Source organism: Electrona antarctica, assembly GCF_951216825.1.
Source record: "Electrona antarctica genome assembly, chromosome: 5".
In the NCBI taxonomy this organism is placed as follows: Eukaryota; Metazoa; Chordata; class Actinopteri; order Myctophiformes; family Myctophidae; genus Electrona; species Electrona antarctica.
The window spans coordinates 43,168,010-43,189,953 of record NC_136810.1 but is presented as its reverse complement, the minus strand read 5'-3'; the positions used below and the strand labels follow the sequence as shown (position 1 = coordinate 43,189,953).

Here is a 21,944-nt window from a genome sequence, read left to right as displayed (position 1 = left end):
ACACCTGGAACCCATCTGTGTCACCTTAGCTTTAATTTAAACTAGCTATTGAAAAATAGCAGATCTACAAGATCATAGCGTGGCACCGAGTGCCGTGCTACGAGCTTGTAGATCTGCTATTTTTTTGAAAATGTGTCTTTGAATATATATTCTTTTAGGCTACAGCATTTTTTAAACTCATATTTGGTCCCTGGAACAACATATTTTCAGATGGGGGTCGGCGGCCAATTACACATAATTTCTGGGGTCCTTGACATGAAAATGTCAACACCACTGATATAGAAACAGGAAACTGTCAGGATTTAGAAGACATTTGTAGGATCTGGTCTCGGCTCTTATTATATTGTTGCTTATAGCTACTTTATGGGTTAAAATGAAAGCATTCATTTTGTCCTTGTGGACCATCGCGATGATGTGTGCCAATATGATTGATTCTGAGGTACGGCTTTGCTACATGTATGTATTGATCTTAACGCTGTGACGTCTCGGGGCTGATTGATAACATGGCTATTTCATGTTTCGGCCAATAACACAATCTGTGCTGAAATCTGTAAATACCATACTGTAGCCTACCCCACTGTGCCAAAACGTGATTACGAGATTTGATTAATTGGCATTCATCCATAATTAAAATAAATAAATAATATATATATACCTCGTTCTGAGGTATTCTGACTCATAGGTCCCTCCCGTTACAGTGTAATAAAGATGCTAATGTTCTGAAAAGATATCTCGAGCGCTTGGTCTTGTTCTCGGCTTGATGCTTTGGTTGTTTGATGTTATATTTTTAGCTCTTCTTGGTCGGGTAGCTTAGCTTTATTGTTGAGCTGTGGGAACGTTGTGGGAACGTTGTGGGAACGTTGTGTGTCAAATGTTACGCTCTGTGATCTGAGGCTGAATGGCAGCACATTGGTTACAATCAGTTACATCAGCTCTGCGTGAATTGCTGCTTATTATTATCTAATCACACTCCATCCATCAATTAACACACACACACACACACACACACACACACACACACACACACACATGCTAGCACGCACACACGGACGCACTACGCACACACAAACTCACACACGCATGCACGTACGCACACACACACACACACACACACACACACACACACACACACACACACACACACACACACACACACGCACACAAGTGAGTGAACGCAAATTTGCATATAGTAGAGACTGCTTAAAATGGAACGCCTGACGTACTATGTGGGCATGTGCAAGTTAGCTTGAAACCAATGAGAAACAGACAGTAGTGGGAGTAGGCTATATGAATTAACTATTAGCAAATTAATGGGGAGAGATAATTAGAAGTAGCCTCCTGCCTGTCCATGTCGTAATGGACTATCGTGCTGGATTTAGTCAACTAAAACTAAACATTTCAGATGACTAAAATATACAATACAATACAATATATGGAATTGTATTCAAAAGACTATACAGTACATCAACACTGACACACCTAAACTTCTCTCTCCTCTTGCACTTGCCGTAGCACTTGCCCTAGACTCGACGACCTTACAGGCGTATGCAAAGGCTGAACTTATGTAATTTAGACATAGCACTCTATCTATTATACATTTGAAAAGGTGTGCCCAATGCCCAAACCACGAAAAGAAAGTCACCAGCTACTACGTCACTGACACGCTGCAACACGCTGCAACACACACTGCAACAACACACTAACACGTCACACACTTACCCTCCGCGTCGTTCGTTCCCTATCTCCTCATGTCGCGCCGCACGGCCACACTCAACACCAACCGCGTACAAATTGTCATCGCACTGCCACTAAAGCCGGCTCCCGTCCACACTCGCAAACAATATCAATATCAATAATAAACACAAACACGCCACAAGCACCGACACCCCCGCCTAATTTGTTGCCACGTCTATGAAAACAAGCACAGAAAAAATGCCATTCAACACGCTACTTACACACACTACCACTCGCTTACAATACGCGGACCTGGCAACACTACATTCCCTCTCCCATTTGCTGAAAGCCCACCACGTGACCCACACAGGGAGGGAGACGATTGCGTGATGCTTCTATGTACAGGATTCTATAGGTCACCACTTTTGGTGTGACACACACACGGCTTCTGTTTACTATGCGTTGTCAACACGTGCTGAGTTGACAAACATTGACCGATTTCGGAGAACACTGATAGTTTATCCTTTAGTAATTAGGCTGTGGAAGTATTCACACTAGGCAACTTTTGCATTTATTGGGATTGGCAATTTGGGGAGAAAAGGAGGAGGAGGAGGTGATCAAGCTCCACAACACCACATTGGTAGGTAGGCTCAAGGCTGCATTTATTTTCCTTCTTTTTCCTCTCGAGGGTGCATGGGATGATGTGAACCCCTCCAGCAGGCTAGGGAGCACCGCTCCGGTTAGCGGAAAATGACCGCGGGGTGCGGGTTGCCAGGTTTTCTTTATAAGTAAAGTATTTACATTCAATTAAAAAAAAATATATATATAATACATTTTAATTTACGTCATATTTAGCGGCATTTCGACCTAATTTCTCTGTTCTTTGTCAATGGCAAATATTGAGACGTGTGGGGACTACAGCTGTATATAGGAGGGCCCTCAAACACATTATTTGATAACTTTTCATCGTGCTCCTAAAAAAAAATGTGTGCTACTAGCCGCGATTACATACACAGTTAAAATAATAAGAAATTTTCGCCAACGACTGCGTCGACACCTGGCGTGGAACAAACGGGACGAACCGAGGCGCATATATGGATAACAACAACAACACTACACGCGCGCTGCAACACAAAACAGCTGCATACAACGCGTGTCACTGTGCACTTCTGTATCTGTGGACTTCTGTATCGCAACGCGGGCCAACGCAACAATTTACAATTTTACAATTTACAATTTAGGCATTTAGCAGACGCTCTTAATCCAGAGCGACTTACATTAAGCAATAACAAAAAGCATGGCATACATCACATGTATAAAAAGTAGTTATCATGAATCATGCGTAAACTAAGAACGTAACAGTGGAGTATCTATGTAAACTATACATACTATACTATATAATATATTATACATGTGTACTATAAAGTGCTATGACTACATAAAGTGCAATTCTAGAGCTGTCTACATAACAAGCTATAAGTCTGTTTAAAATACTATCTAAGTCTACATAATGTGCTATCTAAGGGGCTAGGCTAGGGCAAGTGCTACGGGCCATGGTGGAGTCTGAAGAGGTGGGTTTTCAGACTACGGCGGAAGATTGGGAGTGAGGCTGCAGTTCTGACTGCAATGGGAAGTGCATTCCATAGTTTTGGAGCCAGAAGGGAGAAGAGTTTGGGACGTGTGGAGCGTTGTCCCGGCGTTTTTAGTGAAGGTACCTCCAGCTTCCCTGCGTTGGCTGATCTGAGTGAGCGGGAGGGTTTGTAGGGTACGATCATACTTGTGAGATATGGGGGGGCCATGCCTTTGGTTGCTTTGAATGCCAGCATCAGAGTTTTGTATTCTGTGCGGGCAGCGACCGGGAGCCAATGGAGCGAGCGGAGAAGGGGGGAGACGTGTGAGAATTTTGGTTGGTTGAAGACCAAGCGTGCTGCGGCATTTTGGATCAGTTGGAGGGGCTTAAGTGCACATGCCGGTAGGCCAGTAAGGAGGGAGTTGCAATAGTCAAGTTTTGACAAGACTGTTGTCTGGATTAGGAGCTGGGCTGACTCCTGGGTGAGGAACGGTCTAATTCGTCGTATGTTGTAGAGTGTAAACCTACAGGATCTAGTGACAGCTGTGATGTGTGTTTTGAACGAGAGCTGACTGTCCAGGACAACACCAAGGTTCCTGGCTGTCGGGACAGACTTTACCAGGGCGTTGTCTACGGAGATAGTTAGCTCCCGCATAGGGCAGGACTTAGCTGGGAAGAACAGAAGCTCAGTCTTGTCTGGGTTCAGCTTGAGGTGGTTGGAAGACATCCACTGTGAGATGTCAGCCAGGCATGCAGTGATGCGCTCTTCTACCTGGGTGGCAGAGGGGGGGAAGGATAGAAACAGTTGTGTGTCATCGGCATAGCAGTGATAGGATATAGCAACTCTGGGATGAGCGGGCCGAAGGCCCGCGAAATTCTAGTAGTATACATATGCATAGTTTCATTGCACAGATATTCTACTGTTGGATGGATGTCAGGATCTTAGCTTCCCTACGATTCTAGATGACTATTTTTGATGTACTTGATGTATTACCATGTGTTGTTCTTGCGCATCTGCATGAATGCCTAAATTGTAAATTGCCCTGCGGTGTCCCGGTCGCAGCCCAGCTGCGCTCGGTGCAGACGCAGATGGAGTGTCTGGAGGAGGAGAAGGAGGCGGAGCTGCTGGAGGCGCAGGAGGATCTGCGCGTGGCCCATGAGGAGGTGGAGCTCCTGCAGCAGGCTGCCGAGGAGGCTGCGGGGGAGAGGGAGAACGACATCGCCTCCCTGCAGGTTAGGGCTGGGACCATACGGGTACCTCACTCCCTGCAGGTTAGGGCTGGGACCATACGGGTACCTCACTCCCTGCAGGTTAGGGCTGGGACCATACGGGTACCTCACTCCCTGCAGGTTAGGGCTGGGACCATACGGTATACCTCACTCCCTGCAGGTTAGGGCTGGGACCATACGGGTACCTCACTCCCTGCAGGTTAGGGCTGGGACCATACGGGTACCTCAATCCCTGCAGGTTTGGGCTGGGACCATACGGGTACCTCACTCCCTGCAGGTTAGGGCTGGGACCATACGGGTACCTCACTCCCTGCAGGTTAGGGCTGGGACCATACGGGTACCTCACTCCCTGCAGGTTAGGGCTGGGACCATACGGGTACCTCACTCCCTGCAGGTTAGGGCTGGGACCATACGGTATACCTCACTCCCTGCAGGTTAGGGCTGGGACCATACGGGTACCTCACTCCCTGCAGGTTAGGGCTGGGACCATACGGGTACCTCACTCCCTGCAGGTTTGGGCTGGGACCATACGGGTACCTCACTCCCTGCAGGTTAGGGCTGGGACCATACGGGTACCTCACTCCCTGCAGGTTAGGGCTGGGACCATACGGGTACCTCACTCCCTGCAGGTTAGGGCTGGGACCATACGGGTACCTCACTCCCTACAGGTTAGGGCTAGGACCATACGGTATACCTCACTCCCTGCAGGTTAGGGCTGGGACCACACGGGTACCTCACTCCCTGCAGGTTTGGGCTGGGACCATATGGGTACCTCACTCCCTGCAGGTTAGGGCTGGGACCACACGGGTACCTCACTCCCTGCAGGTTAGGGCTGGGACCATACGGGTACCTCACTCCCTGCAGGTTAGGGCTGGGACCACACGGGTACCTCACTCCCTGCAGGTTAGGGCTGGGACCATACGGGTACCTCACTCCCTGCAGGTTAGGGCTGGGACCACATGGGTACCTCACTCCCTGCAGGTTAGGGCTGGGACCATACGGGTACCTCACCATATGATATCTGTGGCCATATTAGGCCCTCGATAATCATAATATCGCGATATGCTATATTGCTATATTCAATTTATTGCAAGAGATTTCGTCAGCGAGATCTCACGATATCTGTAACTGAAAATGAGAAAAATAAAGGCAAAACTCTGGAATTATGTATTTATTCCAAAATCTTATAAGCTTTACATGAATCTTGCCTCCAAACAGTAAAACACTGACTGCAACTTTACAACTTGTCCACAACTTGTCTGTCCACAACAATGGGTAGCCTACTACTATAGGCCTACTATCTAATCAATATTAATTATATATTATATTATATTATAAAATGTCCGTCGGCTACCTTTTATCGCTGACGAAAACTAAATAAAAACGATTGCGGGCCGATGCAAAAGATAAGAAGATGCAAAGCTACACGGCGTATTTGTAGCTTTGCATCTTTGTAGCTGAAGTTGAAACCAGCTCATCTTTGTTATGCTTTGTAGCTGTTGTATCTTTTGCAGCAGCTTGTAGATCGGTGTCAAATCAGGTCATCATTATGTCATTATGATGCCATCAAGGCCCTGCCAACATACATATTTTAGTGGACTCTAAATATTTTGTTGACTAAAACTAGATTAAAACATTTCAGGTGACTAAAACATGACAAAAACTAAATAAAATTGTATTCAAAAACGATTTTTGCCTCCCCGCCTCCTAGGAGGAGCTGTGCCGCCTCAGGGCTCAGCTGCAGCGCCTCACGGTGGAGACGCAGGAGTACGAGCTGGAGATCACCACCCTGAGGGCCGAGATCACTATGAAGAGCCAGCGCAGAGAGGCCGAGAGGAGAGAGGGTGAGAGACTACTGTTCTGTATGAGAGGAGAGAGGGTGAGAGACTACTGTTCTGTATGAGAGGAGAGAGGGTGAGCGACTACTGTTCTGTATGAGAGGAGAGAGGGTGAGAGACTACTGTACTGTATGAGAGGAGAGAGGGTGAGAGACTACTATTCTCTATGAGAGGAGAGAGGGTGAGAGACTACTGTTCTGTATGAGAGGAGAGAGGGTGAGAGACTACTGTTCTGTATGAGAGGAGAGAGGGTGAGAGACTACTGTTCTGTATGAGAGGAGAGAGGGTGAGAGGAGAGAGGGTGAGAGACTACTGTTCTGTATGAGAGGAGAGAGGGTGAGAGGAGAGAGGGTGAGCGACTACTGTTCTGTATGAGAGGAGAGAGGGTGAGAGACTACTGTTCTGTATGAGAGGAGAGAGGGTGAGAGACTACTGTTCTGTATGAGAGGAGAGAGTTTGAGAGACTACTGTTCTGTATGAGAGGAGAGAGGGTGAGAGACTACTGTTCTGTATGAGAGGAGAGAGGGTGAGAGACTACTGTTCTGTATGAGAGGAGAGAGGGTGAGCGACTACTGTTCTGTATGAGAGGAGAGAGGGTGAGAGACTACTGTTCTGTATGAGAGGAGAGAGGGTGAGAGACTACTGTTCTGTATGAGAGGAGAGAGGGTGAGAGACTACTGTACTGTCTGAGAGGAGAGAGGGTGAGAGACTACTGTTCTGTATAAGAGGAGAGAGGGTGAGAGACATTGAGATTAGTCTCGCGTTGCCAGACTGTTGCCTCTCCCAATTTTCAAATGCTTCCGTCATACAGTCTGGAGCAACGGAAGCTTGATAAAGTGGAAGTGGAGCCTCCTCCCCAGATATTTTTGAGTGGTGTAAACCACTCCTACAACTGGCTTTTGTGTGCAGAAAAAAATGAGCATGGTTGCTATGTTCAAAATAATTTCTGACGTAATTAAATCACACCCGGGTGAACTGGATGACCGTAGCAACCATGCTCATTTTTTCTGCACAAAAAAAGCCAGTTGTGAAATCACATCCGGGTGTGATTTCATTACGTCAGATCAGAGCTGATCAGGCTATATAATACCTTACCTTATATAATACATTACGTCAGACCACAGCTGATCATGCTATATAAAACCTTACACCACTCAGTTCACACAGGTGTGATTTTTAAAATACTTTTGTGAAATGAAATGGCAGCTTCCTTACTCGGATTTGGGGAGGTGTAGTTCCAGACTGTAGCTCCTTTGAGGAGAGGAGAGGAGAGGAGAGGAGAGGAGAGGAGAGGAGAGGAGAGGAGAGGAGAGGAGAGGAGAGAATAGCAGAGCAAAGGACAGGAGAGAATAGCAGAGCAGAGCAGAGGAGAGGAGAGAATATCAGAACAGAGGAGAGGAGAGGAGAGGATATCAGAACAGAGCAGAGGAGGTCAAGAGATGAGTGGAAAGGTGAGCAGTTATCTACTTACAGGTACGGTAGATAGTGAGCTCCTCACCTCCTAATGTAAACGTCGGAAATGTCGCAAAGGCTCAGTGACATTTTAACCACTTGAACTCTAGCGTTTGCAATCCACAGTCAATCCACAGTCAATCCACAGTCAATCCACAGTCGCACATCAATCTCTGCGAGAGAATGAAATGTTTTCAAGGGGGAGTGGTTAACCAGGGTATACATTTGTGTTGCTAGTGTCTGCATGCGTGTGTATGTATATGTATGCATTTTGCCTGTGTTAGTATGCGTTTGTCTGTGTGTGTGTGTGTGTGCGTGCGTGTGTGCATGCGCGGTGCGTGCACACGCGCATGTGCGTGCTGTTAAGATACCAGTGAGGTGAAGTCACACTCAGCGTTAGACACAGACGGAGAGGCAAGGCAAGGCAAGGCAAGGCAAGGCAGAGCCACTGCAGCGCATCATACACACACTTCCAGCACATGACATCACTGCAGCGCTCTGGGCTCAGCCCTGAGGTGTGTGGAAATGGAGAGGGAAGACGCGGGGGGGGGGGGGGGGGGGGGGGGGGGGCGGTGGGGTTGGAATCGCACTGCAGGGACAGACGACTGTATACTGTGTGCAGCAAAAGGTCACAGGTCATGGCGGTGGAAAACCCATCATTTGCATCAGTTCCTTCGTATAGATTCAGAATTGACCGTGTACCATTATCATGTGTCCAAATGTATGTATCCCCCAGGCTTACTGGTTCATCGTGGTCTATCGTTGCTTCATCAGGATGTTTCAAAAGGGGTGCGTTCGGATATAGTGCACTGAGCACTGTGCAATACAAACGAATGCGTGTGTGTGTGTGCTCCCGGTGCCCATATCCGAACGCACCCATAATTGCGACCACAGGTCGCAGTTTACTATGAAAACCTGCATCTCCCGTCAGTCCGTCAGTCACACCTTGTGACACGCTCCATATATGGCCAGTACAGATTAGAATTTATTATGTTGATCTGACCTTAGATCTCCATTATATGGAGCTGACCTGTTCTGACATTCCATATGTTGATCTGACCTCATCAAACCCTGTACACTCAAGACACGCTCCATATATGGCCAGTACAGAATTCATTCCATATGTTGATCTGACCTCATCAAACCCTTAGATCCCATTGGTTATCATGAGACTGACACTGACACCGTTGCCGCGATGCGAGTCACACTTGCAAATGAACCAAGTTGGATAATCATGTTATAGATAATCAAGTGTCTTTTCAATCATGTTCTAGACATTTTCTTTATACTATCTATGCAATCTGTAAATAATATGTATATTGCTTTCAAATCATTTTTTTAAATGCTTTGTTGTACACAGGTTGAGGCCTCGTATAAGCCCTTTGGGCTTCTTGCCTCCTCCTAGCACATTTTCTACGTATTTTCCCTTTTGTATTGTTTTTATACTGTGCTAAATAAATAAAAGCAAAGAGCTGTACTGTGGATCTCAGTAACCAGTGCACTAATAAAGAGCTGTCTCAGGTGAACCAGGGCACTAAAGAGCTGTACTGTGGGTCTCTCAGGTGACGTGGACCAGCTGAAGGAAGAATGCCGTGGCCTGAGGGACGAGTGCCAGGCGTTGAAGGAGGACAACAGACGTCTCTCGGAGAGGCTGCAGCTGCTGCACAGGCAGAGGACGGGGTGAGTGAGTTCAGGCAAAACGGCTGCTCAGTGCTTTGTCACCGGCCGGCGGAGCTTTACTTGGTCAGATGGTCGGGAACACACACATAATTATTATAACACAGACAACACGCACGCACGCACGCACGCACGCACGCACGCACGCACGCACGCACGCACGCACGCACGCACGCACGCACGCACACACACACACACACACACACACACACACACACACACACACACACACACACACACACACACACCCTCTGGGGGCAAGCCCAGAGATTGCACAGCCTTAAGCCCAAACCACACCAAATGGGTGGAGAGAGACACAACAAAACGGTTTTAGCCTTCGTCCCAGCGGTGTCCTGTTGCACGTCGGCGCATGTCGACCCAAGTGATTCAAAAAAGTTCAATTCAATGGTGGCTTGCAACTACATGCGTCTACTCGCAATCGTTTGGTTGCAAGGAGTTGCATGGCGACTATAGGGATGTCCCGATCACGTGTTTTTTGGCTCCCGATCCGATTCCAATCATTTGAAAATGACGTGATCGGCCCTGATTTCCGATCACTAGATCATTAGATCGGGACAACCCTAATGGTTTACACATTATCACTGGGTGGTGATATTTGACCACATTAACCCTGGACAAAAAAACAAACAAACAGATCTACAAGCTCACAATGCATCCCATCATGATGCATAATGTGAGCTCGTCGATTGGCTATTTTCACGATTTGTCACAGGGCAAAGTATATATATATGGCTTAAGCAGTTAAATTGCACCTGTTGAATAGTCGAGGTGACCCCCGTGACACTGCCAGTCTGCCATGAGTGATGACAAGTCATTGAGGGGAAGGAGGCTTATCGGGTCACCTTTTATGATTGTTAGTGAGCTAGGTTCATGCCAGGGTAGTGGGTACTGCGGCCGGCCATTGCCAAAATATCTGCAGTGTGACAGTAAAGCATATTGTCCTCTGCAGCGGTGGTTCTAAAACCCAATGTTTGGTTCCCAAACATTTTAGCTCGTGAACCAAAAGAGAAATTAGACGTTTGCCCGGAAACCCAAACTAGTGAAAATCTACAAGCTCACAAACATTTTTTACTTCTTAAACATTTTTGTTTTCAATGGGATGTATGGGATTTTTCTTTTATTTATTTCTGAAATTACAGTTTTTTATTTGTTTTGTTTTTTGTAAATGTTTTGAAATAATTATGATTAAAAACTAAATGTAGGAAACTGAAATGAGAGACCCATAAAAATGTTTTTGCGACCCACAAATGGGTCCCGACCCACCGTTTGGGATACCAGTGTTCTAAACTCTCCTGTCCTGCAGGTTGGTCATTGCAGAGCCATAGAGTAAGACAGAGTTACGACATTGAGAGGGCATTAGTCTAGTGATGTAGAAGACATTGGACTGGCCCCATGAAGTGAACAGAGTTGTCGTAACTGTTACGGCTCAATAAGTCTAGGGGCAAATGTGCTCATAACATATAAAACGGACAGAAAACCGACTGCAGATTCGAAAATGCTTTTACTTACACTTGCAGAAAAAGGTTACAAAGTTACAAAAGTATTTGTTTCAGTACAAATGGCTCAATAAATACATGATGGAAGTTAATCGACTTTCAAGTACATTGGCTATCAATTATAATAAGAGTAAAGTAGTATAAGTTAGAGAGAAAGATATTACAGCAGACTATTTATAAGCACTTACAGACGTTACAGTGGTATGGTGTTCCAAAAGAAAAAGGAGGGTATAAGCAAAGGTAACTAACAGAACATAATAACGAATGGCTGGAGTAAGATAAATGATTTAGTCTCGTCGCAGTCCAGACAGACACTGATATTTATAGGAGACGCACAGGAGATGCACGAGGCCTGCAGGTCCTCTGCTAGTCACATGACCGGCTTTGGCCAATGGGGTTGATCAGGCCCTCACATAGCTTCTACCGGTTCTCGCAAGAGATGGCAAGCGAGAAGGGACATCTCAGTCTGTAGCTGGGATAAGCACAGTCAACACAGCAAACAACAACACTAGCCATAGTGGCGCCTTAAGGCCTCACTCACACACACACATGGTTTGAAGACGCAACCTTGTTGGGCAGAAGACAGCCATGCAACAAGGTTGTGTCATGAAACCACGTCACTCCCATTAGAAATGCATTGAGGCGGCCATGACACACAGAAGACACAGGACACAAGTGTGTCTTAGGTGTGAGTGAGGCCTAAGACTAGTGCAGTGTAATATGATTGTTTATTTATTTTCATGTCCTGCACACAATGTGCCCAACCCTCATGGGTTTATAAGATAATAATAATAATAATAATAATAATAATAATAATAATAATAATAATTGTAATAATTGTAATAAGAGCCACCAGCTGTTACAGTAACTCTGTCTTGCTCTATGGCTCTGGATCATTGTAGCTGTATTATCTATCATGGACTATGTTAGGCCTGGAATACCATGGGAATGTAATTAACTGGTGGAATGGAAAGCTAGCAGCTGCTTTGGTCCCTGCAGAATAGAAAAGCTGCAGAAGCTTGGCTCCCCAGGACCAGAGTTATAATAACTGCTGCTCTATGGCATAATGGCCTTGATACAACTTTTACTATAGCATTATACGTTTGAAGTAAAATAAATACATAAATAAATAAATAAATATCATATATAGGATAATAAAAAACATGAGAGCGAGATCGTTAATTAGCTCCCTCGTTACCACAATAATTTGCATATTGAACTTTCGATATAACGTGGCTAATGGGGCTTCTTTGCCATTTTCAGCACAGCTGGAAAGGGAGGGCAGATGACAATCGCCCCAGCTCGCTCCCCGCATTGTATTTCCATTGTGAAATAACATAACTATTGTCCATTATTCCACGGCTTGGTTGAATGCTTGATTCTGATTGGTCAATCGCTGAATTCAGCGGTGTTATTTCTTGATAACAGAACGCTCTGCTCTATAACAGACGCTGTCTAATCAAAGCCTCAGAGCACCTGCTACGCTGCTTGGATTTTATGCTGTACCCAACATGATAGCTATGTAAACACACACACAATGTAATTTACAACTAAACTTAACAACTTGCTATCAAGAATGTTTTTGAAAACATTTGAACCGAGAAATAGACAATGGAGTAATCGAAAATTGATTCTATTTGATCAACACTTCCTTGTTTTTCGAGGCGACTGTGTAGCGCTGGGCAGACGGCCAGTGCAAGACTGATGGAAAACTTGGTAAGCAAGGAAATACCTAGTTTTGTTGTTGCTTTTGGGTCAATGCATTAATTTATTTATTAAGAAGCCGTGTAACAAGCGGGACAATAAATAGGTCGGCGGTCATTATCGAGAAATAAAATCCCTTTCAGGATGATTAAATATCTCGATTTCGTCTCTCTGTTTAATTATCCTGTCGGAATTGTATTCATCCCTTACCGTATTTCGCCTTTATCTTTGTGAACAGTTCCAACAACAGCGTCTACCTCTCCCTGAAAGAGGAGGACCCTGCGGACAGGACGGAGGAGAAGGACGTCGGGACCGGCTCAGAGGGCGCCATGACGGAGAGCTACATGACCATGGCCCAGACCGAGAGCACCGGTCACTGCCGCCTGGTCGACGCTTCGATCCAGAAGAACATCTCATTCGATGGGAAGCAGCCCATGACCCCCACCAGCTGGAATGGAGGCTTCGGGGAGATTGTCTCCCTGAGAGACCAGCTCAAACAGGCTGAGGAGAAAGCATCACAGGTCCAGAGAGAGGTATACAGGTGGCTAAGCACATAATCTCCTAGAACCTGAAACTTTCCAGAACCGTTCAAGTTCTTTGATGTTTTTTTATGGAGTGGACACGGGGACTCGAGGTCTCAATTCAGCCGACACTGTGGCATATTTATTTCTGCATCATGAAATAAACACACACAATGCAGCAGGCATTAGACAACAGCCTATGCAGCACACCAACCTGTAACCAACCTGTAAATTAAAAAATAATTGCAGAACCATGTGAGACTTAAAACTGTGTAACATTCTGGTACATATTGTTTGGTCCTGTGACAATTACAATCAATTTGTCAAAGCAGAAAAAGGTATTCGCTAATACTTTAATATTTGGCCCCACTCTGTCCATTACGGATCTACAGAAAACAACACAACTACCATAAAAATGCATAACAGTGTTGAATCAGCTGTCCTAAAACTGACACATATTATGGATAATTGGGTTACACAACGATAGCTGACACGACACGATGAGCAGAGCTATTCTTAGCTGGCCTGGAATGTGTTATCATTAACTGGCTGCTGTCATGTTCCGCTGTGTCAGCATTGCATAAAATCAAAAAAGTACAGTACATCGTTTATTTGTTCAAAATGTAGTGACAGAAAAATGTCATCATTCAAAGTGACTGACTCCTAGCCAGGTTAACCTAACTGGATTGAATTAATTAGTGAATATGTAAGCAGTTCCCCCATCCGGTTTGAGCTCCAAATATAGAGGAGGGAGCACTCGTTTTGGCTCATGTGACAACATTCCGGCTTGACAACTCAGACAGCTTACTCATCGTGAGGCCATTGGCTGCTTGGTCAGTTACTCACCGACAGCAAGGCGGTTTATAAAGTCATGCATTTGTTGTAAAACCTTGGATGAATCAAAACGAACGCTCACGAGCTCAATTTGACGGGAATTGCTTAAAGGGTAAGACCACTTTTTTTGAGGTTTGGGTTGTGTAGTTACTTTGCCATGATGTAACTCCAAATGTGGACAAGAAATACAAAATAACTGCTCCAGTGATTAGAAATTCATAATTCAAAATATGCTCCTAATTGACTTACATTGTACGCTAAAACAGCTCTCAAAGTCACTCTTTTAGTACGTAAACAAACACAAACAAAGTTGATTCAAACAATATAGAGCATCACCAAAACTCATGGGGTTTTTTTTTTTCATAAAAATGTTAACTTCCTGTTGATTTGTCCATTTTATTGGGAAGAAAACCCGGACTGGATCCGTGGATCGGGATCCAGATCTTCAAATAGTAAAATCAACAGGAAGTTAACATTTTTATGAAAAAATAAAACCACATGAATTTTGGTGAAGCTCCATATTGTCTGAATCAACTTTGTTTGTGTTTGTTTACGTACTAAAAGAGTGACTTTGAGAGTGTTTTAGCATACAATGTAAATCAATGAGGAGCATATTTTGAATTATCAATTCTGATCACTGGAACATTTTTTTTAATTTCTTGTCCACATGTGGAGTTACATCATGGCAAGGTAACTACACAACTCAAACCTAAAAAGAAAGTGGTCTTACCCTTTAAGCGCAATGGATTCAGCTCACGGTATACCCCAGAGTCAGTTATCAAGTGATTTGAAAAGTCATGCATTTGTTGTAAAACCTTGAATGAATCAAAACCAGCACTCCCGAGCTCAAATGTGATGGGAATTGCTTCTTCTTTTTTTCTTCTGCCTTTATTGATAGATAGACAGTAAAGAGGGAGAGAGAGACAGGGGGAGACATCAAGGGGGCAGGCAGACTTTCCAACGTTGAAGCTCTCCTCCCTAGTGGTAGGAGGAGGGACTACAGGCGGACCCGTGGATTCATGACCGGGAAACCCCGTGCAGCTGGGCTTTAACATTGAGCGCTCGGTTGCACTTCCGCATTTGACCACCAAAATTTGGTGGTCAAATGCGGAAGTAGACGTTCTGAGACGGTACTTCCGGCAGTCTTCCGGGTGCTTCAAAACGCCACTGAGCAACTTCCACTGACATGAATAGCTGGGGGGGCGGAGCTTCGCGCCAGTTCAGTCTCTATTATATATATACTCTATGGGAGACATGCAGAAAAGTTCGTCATGAACAGGCCTCGAACACACAACACGCTGTCAGGCCAGAGCCTATCTGTGGCATGCGCCTGGACCGCTAGGCCAGCTGGCACAATGGATTCAGCTCACTGTATACCTCAGTGTCCACATTAGCCAGCTTTGCAGACCCCTTTCAATGCCATAGAACAAAAGAATGGATAAGATAGGTACCCGTCTGGGCCATGGCTCAATGGTCCAGGCACCTTGGCTGGTAATCCAGTCTGGCAGTGTGCCGCGGGTTCGACTCCCGATCCCGACGGCCTTTACTGCATGTCTTCCCCCCCATCTCTCTCCCCATTCCTGTCAGCCTACTGTCTGTCCCTCCATAAAAAATATAAAATAAAGGCGAAAAAAAAAAAGATAGGTACCCGTGGATCTGACCTTGCTTATATTAACATTTGACCGAGGAGCAGAGCATAATGTTTTTTGTCCATTTTGTCTCCCAGTGTGACGGTCTGAAAACAGAGCTGCAGGAGCTGCAGGTTTTGTTCGACAGCAGCCAGAGGGAGAGGGCTGAGCTGGAGGAGGAGCTACAGCGCTGCAAGGCGGAGCTGGAAAAGCTAGCTGGGGGGACTCGGGTAAGTGGAAAACACGGGAGCAAAACGTCACTGGATTCATGGATTAAAGTTTCAGTCATTTGGATTCCATAGAAGCCAGCGAGCGTGTCTTCTGTGAAAGCATGCTGCGCACACCAAAAAATAAATAGCAGATCTACGAGCTCACAACACGTCGCAGTGCGACATGTTGTGAGCTTGTAGATCTGCTATTTTCGGTCATTAGTTATTTTAAGATGAAAGAGTATTTCAAGTGATCAAACTAGCAGTAGAATACAAGTTTAGAAGCATCTTCCAGATACATGAATGGTCTCAGAAATGTCATGATTTCTTCAGCTGGTCTGGCCTAAAACATCATCATTACATTTTCAGTCTTGAGATTTTATTTTTGCTTTATTCGATGCACTGGATTGAGAATGTAATGTGTTAATAAAAAACAAACATTTTAGTTCACGTGTGCTTAGGAAAATTGTATTTCAACGCATTTTAGCTGCTCAAAGATATTAAAGATGGACTCAAATAAAGTTATTAATTAGTTTAATTGTATTAGTGGTGAGCACATACATGTTTCTAACCTATTCCTGATCTACTAACCTTGTTCTTTGCACTCACTGGTACAACTAATACACCCATACCATGTCTGTCGAACTCACATGTTATGTGTCTAAATCTTATATTGTAGTCAGTCAGTCAAGCATGTTTGCAAGTGAACAGACTAAGCCTGTCTTATCGGTATGTGTTTCTCTTGACTGGGGTTACTGCACTCTGTTTTTTGTCTGTCTTGTCCACTCTGTCACAGCAGTACTAGAACGCTCTTGTTCTAGATTAGAATAATGTCCTAATGTTGTTCTAATGAAAACACACGTAACAGCAAACAAACAAAAAGAATCACACCTGTGTGAACTGAGCGGTGCAACTATACACTAGCCTAGTAGCTCCTCCCTGGTGTGTGTGTGTGTGTGTGTGTGTGTGTGTGTGTGTGTGTGTGTGTGTGTGTGTGTGTGTGTGTGTGTGTGTGTGTGTGTGTGTGTGTGTGTGTGTGTGTGCGTGTGCGTGCGTGATGCTGCTCAACAGTGCCATCCAGCGGTTTTGGCGAGGTGTTGCAGCTGTCCGTGCTCAGACATACAGACACAGAGTACATACACACACATAGCTGCCTAATGGAGCGGTTAGGCACCGCTCAAAAATATTTTTTAGGAATAAAAGAAAATGCTTAATTTCTCATCAAGGCACAATTAATGAGTTTCCAGGGCCAAGAAGAGCCCATAATTCACTGAAGACATGAGAATGAAAAATGTCAATACATTCAGAGAAACTCTTGCAGTTACGTGTTTTTCCCCTCTGCAACGGTACAAATATATATAGCTTTGTCTTTGCGTTGTGTCAAATTGTCTGCTCTGTCCCTGTCCTCAATACTGTCCATGTTTTCTCAATGTCCATGACTTCGCAGTCTGTCTAATGAATGAATGTCAATATCTTAAATAAATTAAATATGTAAAACATTTGCATATACAGTATAAAACAAAACAATCACTTGTGTGTTTTAACACTGATCAAGCCAGCTGGTTCATATTTTTCATGTGACATGCATTGTCATCTCCAAAATGTTTCCTCTGAGCTGTGCAGGCGTGGAACAGTCGGTGCAAAACGTTTCCTCTGAGCTGTGCAGGCGTGGAACAGTCGGTGCAAAACGTTTCCTCTGAGCTGTGCAGGCGTGGAACAGTCGGTGCAAAATGTTTCCTCTGAGCTGTGTAGGCGCGAAACAGTCGGTGCAAAATGTTTCCTCTGAGCTGTGCAGGCGTGGAACAGTCAGTGCAAAATGTTTCCTCTGAGCTGTGTAGGCGCGAAACAGTCGGTGCAAAAATGATGCGGCTAAAAGTCAGCAAATACAACCTCGTCGTTGTTGGGCAGTAACCTTGTACCTCCATATTTCGTCTTCATAAAGTTTTTTTCGTTTTTCATATAGTTCGCCTTATGACAGTGTCATGCAAAAGTATGGAAAATGGACGATCTACAGGCTTACAATATGAGCAGTGAGTACTGGGTAGTGACATAGTAGTGACATAATGGCCTTCCCCAAAAAAATCTTTCTGTGTTTTATATATATTTAAAACACAGAAACCTGTAGCCGCCAGCATGTTTCAAAATATTGGCGCTAGAGTGCCTGCCGATATGGCAGATTTTACTCTGATATGGCAGATTTTCCCCACCAAAACCGGGAGGCATAATCTTCCATTCTTACCTCGCGCTGGTCACGCTAAAGTCTCTCTAGAAGCGTTAATATTCCAAACGAGGAGCATGCTGAAGTCAGAAATTAAGACAGAACATTGCCCATCTGGTCAAAACAATGGAGAGTTCCCTAGATTAGGATAAATACGAGCCATTCTTTCGGAGCAGCAAACAAGGAAGTGAACGGCAGTGCGCATGCGTGAATCAACAAGGAGTACATTGCAGAAGTAGAGGCCAACACCACCCCCCCCCCAAAAAAAAAGGCAAGGCAAAAATTGTGTTAAGAGCTTGTGACTGCAGTAAATAATAACTACGATCCATTGGTTGTTGACTCAAGGTAATTCTGTGAGTTAAATTTGATGCCACTTTAGCAAAACACTACATTTTGTGGTTGTGATCATACTGTAGGTAAACACTCTCTCTCTCTTTCCAAATGTAAGACTCAGCTTCATTCATTTGTTTTGTCATAATAACTCAAATAGTCGAGTAATGTAAAAGCTAAAAATGTAAAAATACTCAAACTAAAAGTACCACGAAGATGTACTTGAGTAAATGTACTTAGTGACTTTACATCACTGGGTATCTGATTATTTTTAATTTGGCATAAACCTTTTGCATTGTTCTATTTAGGAAAAAACTAAATGCCTCCCTCCATCGCTGCCCTGACCTCACCCTCCCAACCTCAAATGCCATAGCCATATAGTTCCTGCATTCATATTTTTGTGTTTCATAATGACTTATGGTGGTGGTTGGTTGTTGTTGTTGCTCCATCCATCTATTCACTCCCTCATTCATTCCTTCCATGTCCATGTTCCTGTTGTGTGTGTGTGTGTGTGTGTGTGTCTGTGTGTGTGTTTTTTTTCTTTTTGTCCTCCTCAGAGCTTCATCCATTCGTCTGAGCACCCTGTTCTCTCCATCCCCTTCATAGGAATGATTATAATAGTAGCAGTGGTTTGGTGCTGGTTGTCGGAGCTGGCGTCCCAGAAAGCAAGGTACGGGTGGGGATGCAGGGATCATCAACATGTCCGTATACACACGGACAAAATGTGTCCGTGCGTGGCAAAGACTTGTCCTTGTCCATGGCAAATATTAGATTTTCTGTTTTACACGTAATGTTCTTATTTTGATCATAAGACCCAATTACTGAATGTCAGTTTCCAGGTTTTCTTCACAATATTTATGACACTTATTTACTACGACACTATGACACATTAGTGCACTAGTAGGCTACTAGTGGTGCTCAAATGTTTTATTTGCAAGGACCCCCCTTAACTCGAGTGTACAAATGGAACCAAATGGACCCATACGGGTCCATTTGGTTCCATTTGTACACTCTCAGAGTTACAGACCTGTCATGGTCATCCAGGGCTATCTCTTTACGTGTTTCTGATAATACTCATTACCAGAAACAACATTGTGTCCGTGGCAAAAATGGAATTGTGACAAAAATGTCCACCATAAGCAAACATGCCGATGACCCCTGGTGGGGCGTCTTCCGTCTTCTGCTGGCGTACAGTAATGTGTTTTACACACTCACCATGTGGAATATAATATAGGGCTTGCTTTGCTACCGTGCACACACAGAATTCATCCAGGTGCACTCGGTATATGAATTAAACAGGTGTCTTAAAAAAATGCTTTTGTAACAAAGTGCAATAGAATTACGGTGTAATAAAATATGTGGAAGGAATTTGTGGAAGATGGACATGGGACGGGGCGGGCAGCTTGGCAAATCGTCTTGTACAAACCAACATGTTAATGAATGTCCAATATACAGGGTATAGGTAGCCTACTTTCGGGCGGGCATCGATTAATGCAGACGTTGGATTACACCTCAGTAATGGCCGCGCCCAGGACACCCCTCTGTGGATTTGTCGATACGAGCAGCTCTCCCAACCCGGTTCCTCCAGACCCCTAGTAGAGGGCCTATAGCAGTGGGCTTTCTGTGTGTTTTCTGGTTCCACTGAAAAATCGACCATTCATTTTTCCCATAGGGATTTACAAAAATATCAATTATTTTAAGCCTAGAATCAAACCATCCAGGATCCTGGTGAATCATGACCATAATACCTGATTCTGTGATTCTGTGGTCATTTTTGTAAATCTATATGGGAAAATTGAATGAACCATAAAACCACTCCCACTGCTATGCCCTATAGCTGGTTTCCCTATCTATCCTGCCAGGAATGTAATGTAATTAACTTCCTTATATGCCTTAAATAGCAGCACTCATACTAACTCCATTCTAATTAGTCTCTCTTTCCGCAGGGGAGTGAGGTAGGTTGGAACCACATCTTGTCTGTCACCGCTGCCTCTGCGGTGGTGTTGACCATGGTTAGCTTGCTGAGAGCTCTTGCGCGATGCTAACTGTGTGTGTGTGGGGCGAGTCGGGCGACAGACGGACACGGACGGACAGGCGTCCACTTTGGCCCAGCGCCTCACCTCCTCCTCCTGCCACACGTCGAAAGACTACAGAACAGGAACTGTTCTGTAATCAATGTACCATATGATACCTTCCCTCAAACTGACCAGCCAAGAGGGAGGACAAATCTTATAGGAAATGAGAGGGGTACGCCACGCACAAAGAGAGTCATCTCACTTTGACACGATGAGACCGATAAATGACAAAGAGGTGGCTCCATGGGCTGGGTTGAAGCACAGATAAGCTATAGGACACAAACACCATCTCCCTCTCCACTAGGTTTCTTGTTTTTTGTTTTTTGTCAGTGGTTATTGTACTATGGGACTAGGATAATGTCTCTGAAAATGAATGTCTTGTCATAATCTTGTCATTAAGGTTCTTGTATTTGGTCATTTTTTATTTATTTATTTGTGTTTTTTCCTCATCGCAAAACATTATGTTTGATGCACTGAACACCCTATTGTACATAATAGGCCCTTGAAAGAGTTGATCAAAAGAGTAGTTTCAAATTAGTTTTTTTCCTTACAGTGCAATTTAAAAGTCACCGTTATCTCATCTATGGGCAGATTCACACTGAGTCTGTTTGATTCAAACTGTTCCCGAATACGATTGCCTGGTCCCCGCTGGCCATGATTCACATTGGTCTTGATTCTTCCGCACCCGAGTACACTTCATTCAACTGTATTCAATGCTTTCACATTGCAGCGATCCGTATCCGAGTACACTTCAATCGGTCCCGAGACTACCTCCATGCGGTCCCAGGAACGGTTGGGTGATCCGCTCCGGGGGAACGGTACGCAGCATTCACACTAACCACAACATCTGCCAAGTGGTCCCGAGTGCGCACCCAGGACCATAGTGTGATTTTTCCCTAGGGGCGATTCACACTATGGTCCCCCGTGCGCACTGGTCAACGGTCTCTGGATCGTTGATGTGTATTCGGATACGGATCGTTCCAATGTGAATGCATGCGTACCTAAAGAAGGAAGTGGACTGTTTTTTTAGAACGTGACATAATCTCTAGTCGACGAGCCAAGCGTCAACAAAAAATAAACACACCACACAGACGCTGCATGACGCGTAACACCAGCGCATTTCTCAACGCCGCCCGTCTCCTGTTGAATCTGCATATACGCGCAGTATACACGCTGATCTTATTCTGCGGCTCTTGGGCTTGGCATAGTCTCCAAAGTAAAACAAATAATAATAATGCTAAAGTAGAATCCATAGCAAACTAATCAAACACGACACTGGAGCACAGAACTGACTGACACAGTGAATAGCAGGCAGGCTGACAGTGAAGTAACGGCAAAGAGGCAATGCAATGCAGTGTGTCTGGATTTATTGGAGACAATGTCGCAGAGTTGATGGTCAGTGTCCGTGCGCGCCAGCCTTCAAGCACACCACCACCTGGAGGATCAAAGTGTGTTATGCAAGTGTAC

General features: G+C 44.8%; 1 protein-coding gene across 1 annotated transcript in view; it reads left to right on the top strand.

The window, feature by feature from the left end:
- The window catches only part of LOC306924103 (uncharacterized protein), a 45,500-nt gene extending 24,193 nt beyond the window's left edge, over positions 1 to 21,307 (top strand). Inside the window, exons 6-12 of the mRNA XM_079502452.1 lie at positions 4,308 to 4,477; positions 6,186 to 6,318; positions 9,327 to 9,444; positions 12,901 to 13,195; positions 15,744 to 15,875; positions 18,960 to 19,072; positions 20,349 to 21,307. Of these exons, the coding sequence (XP_079358578.1) occupies positions 4,308 to 4,477; positions 6,186 to 6,318; positions 9,327 to 9,444; positions 12,901 to 13,195; positions 15,744 to 15,875; positions 18,960 to 19,072; positions 20,349 to 20,361 (974 nt within the window). The 3' untranslated portion in view covers positions 20,362 to 21,307. The remainder of the gene's footprint in view (positions 1 to 4,307; positions 4,478 to 6,185; positions 6,319 to 9,326; positions 9,445 to 12,900; positions 13,196 to 15,743; positions 15,876 to 18,959; positions 19,073 to 20,348) is intronic.
- Positions 21,308 to 21,944: the final 637 nt, after the last annotated feature.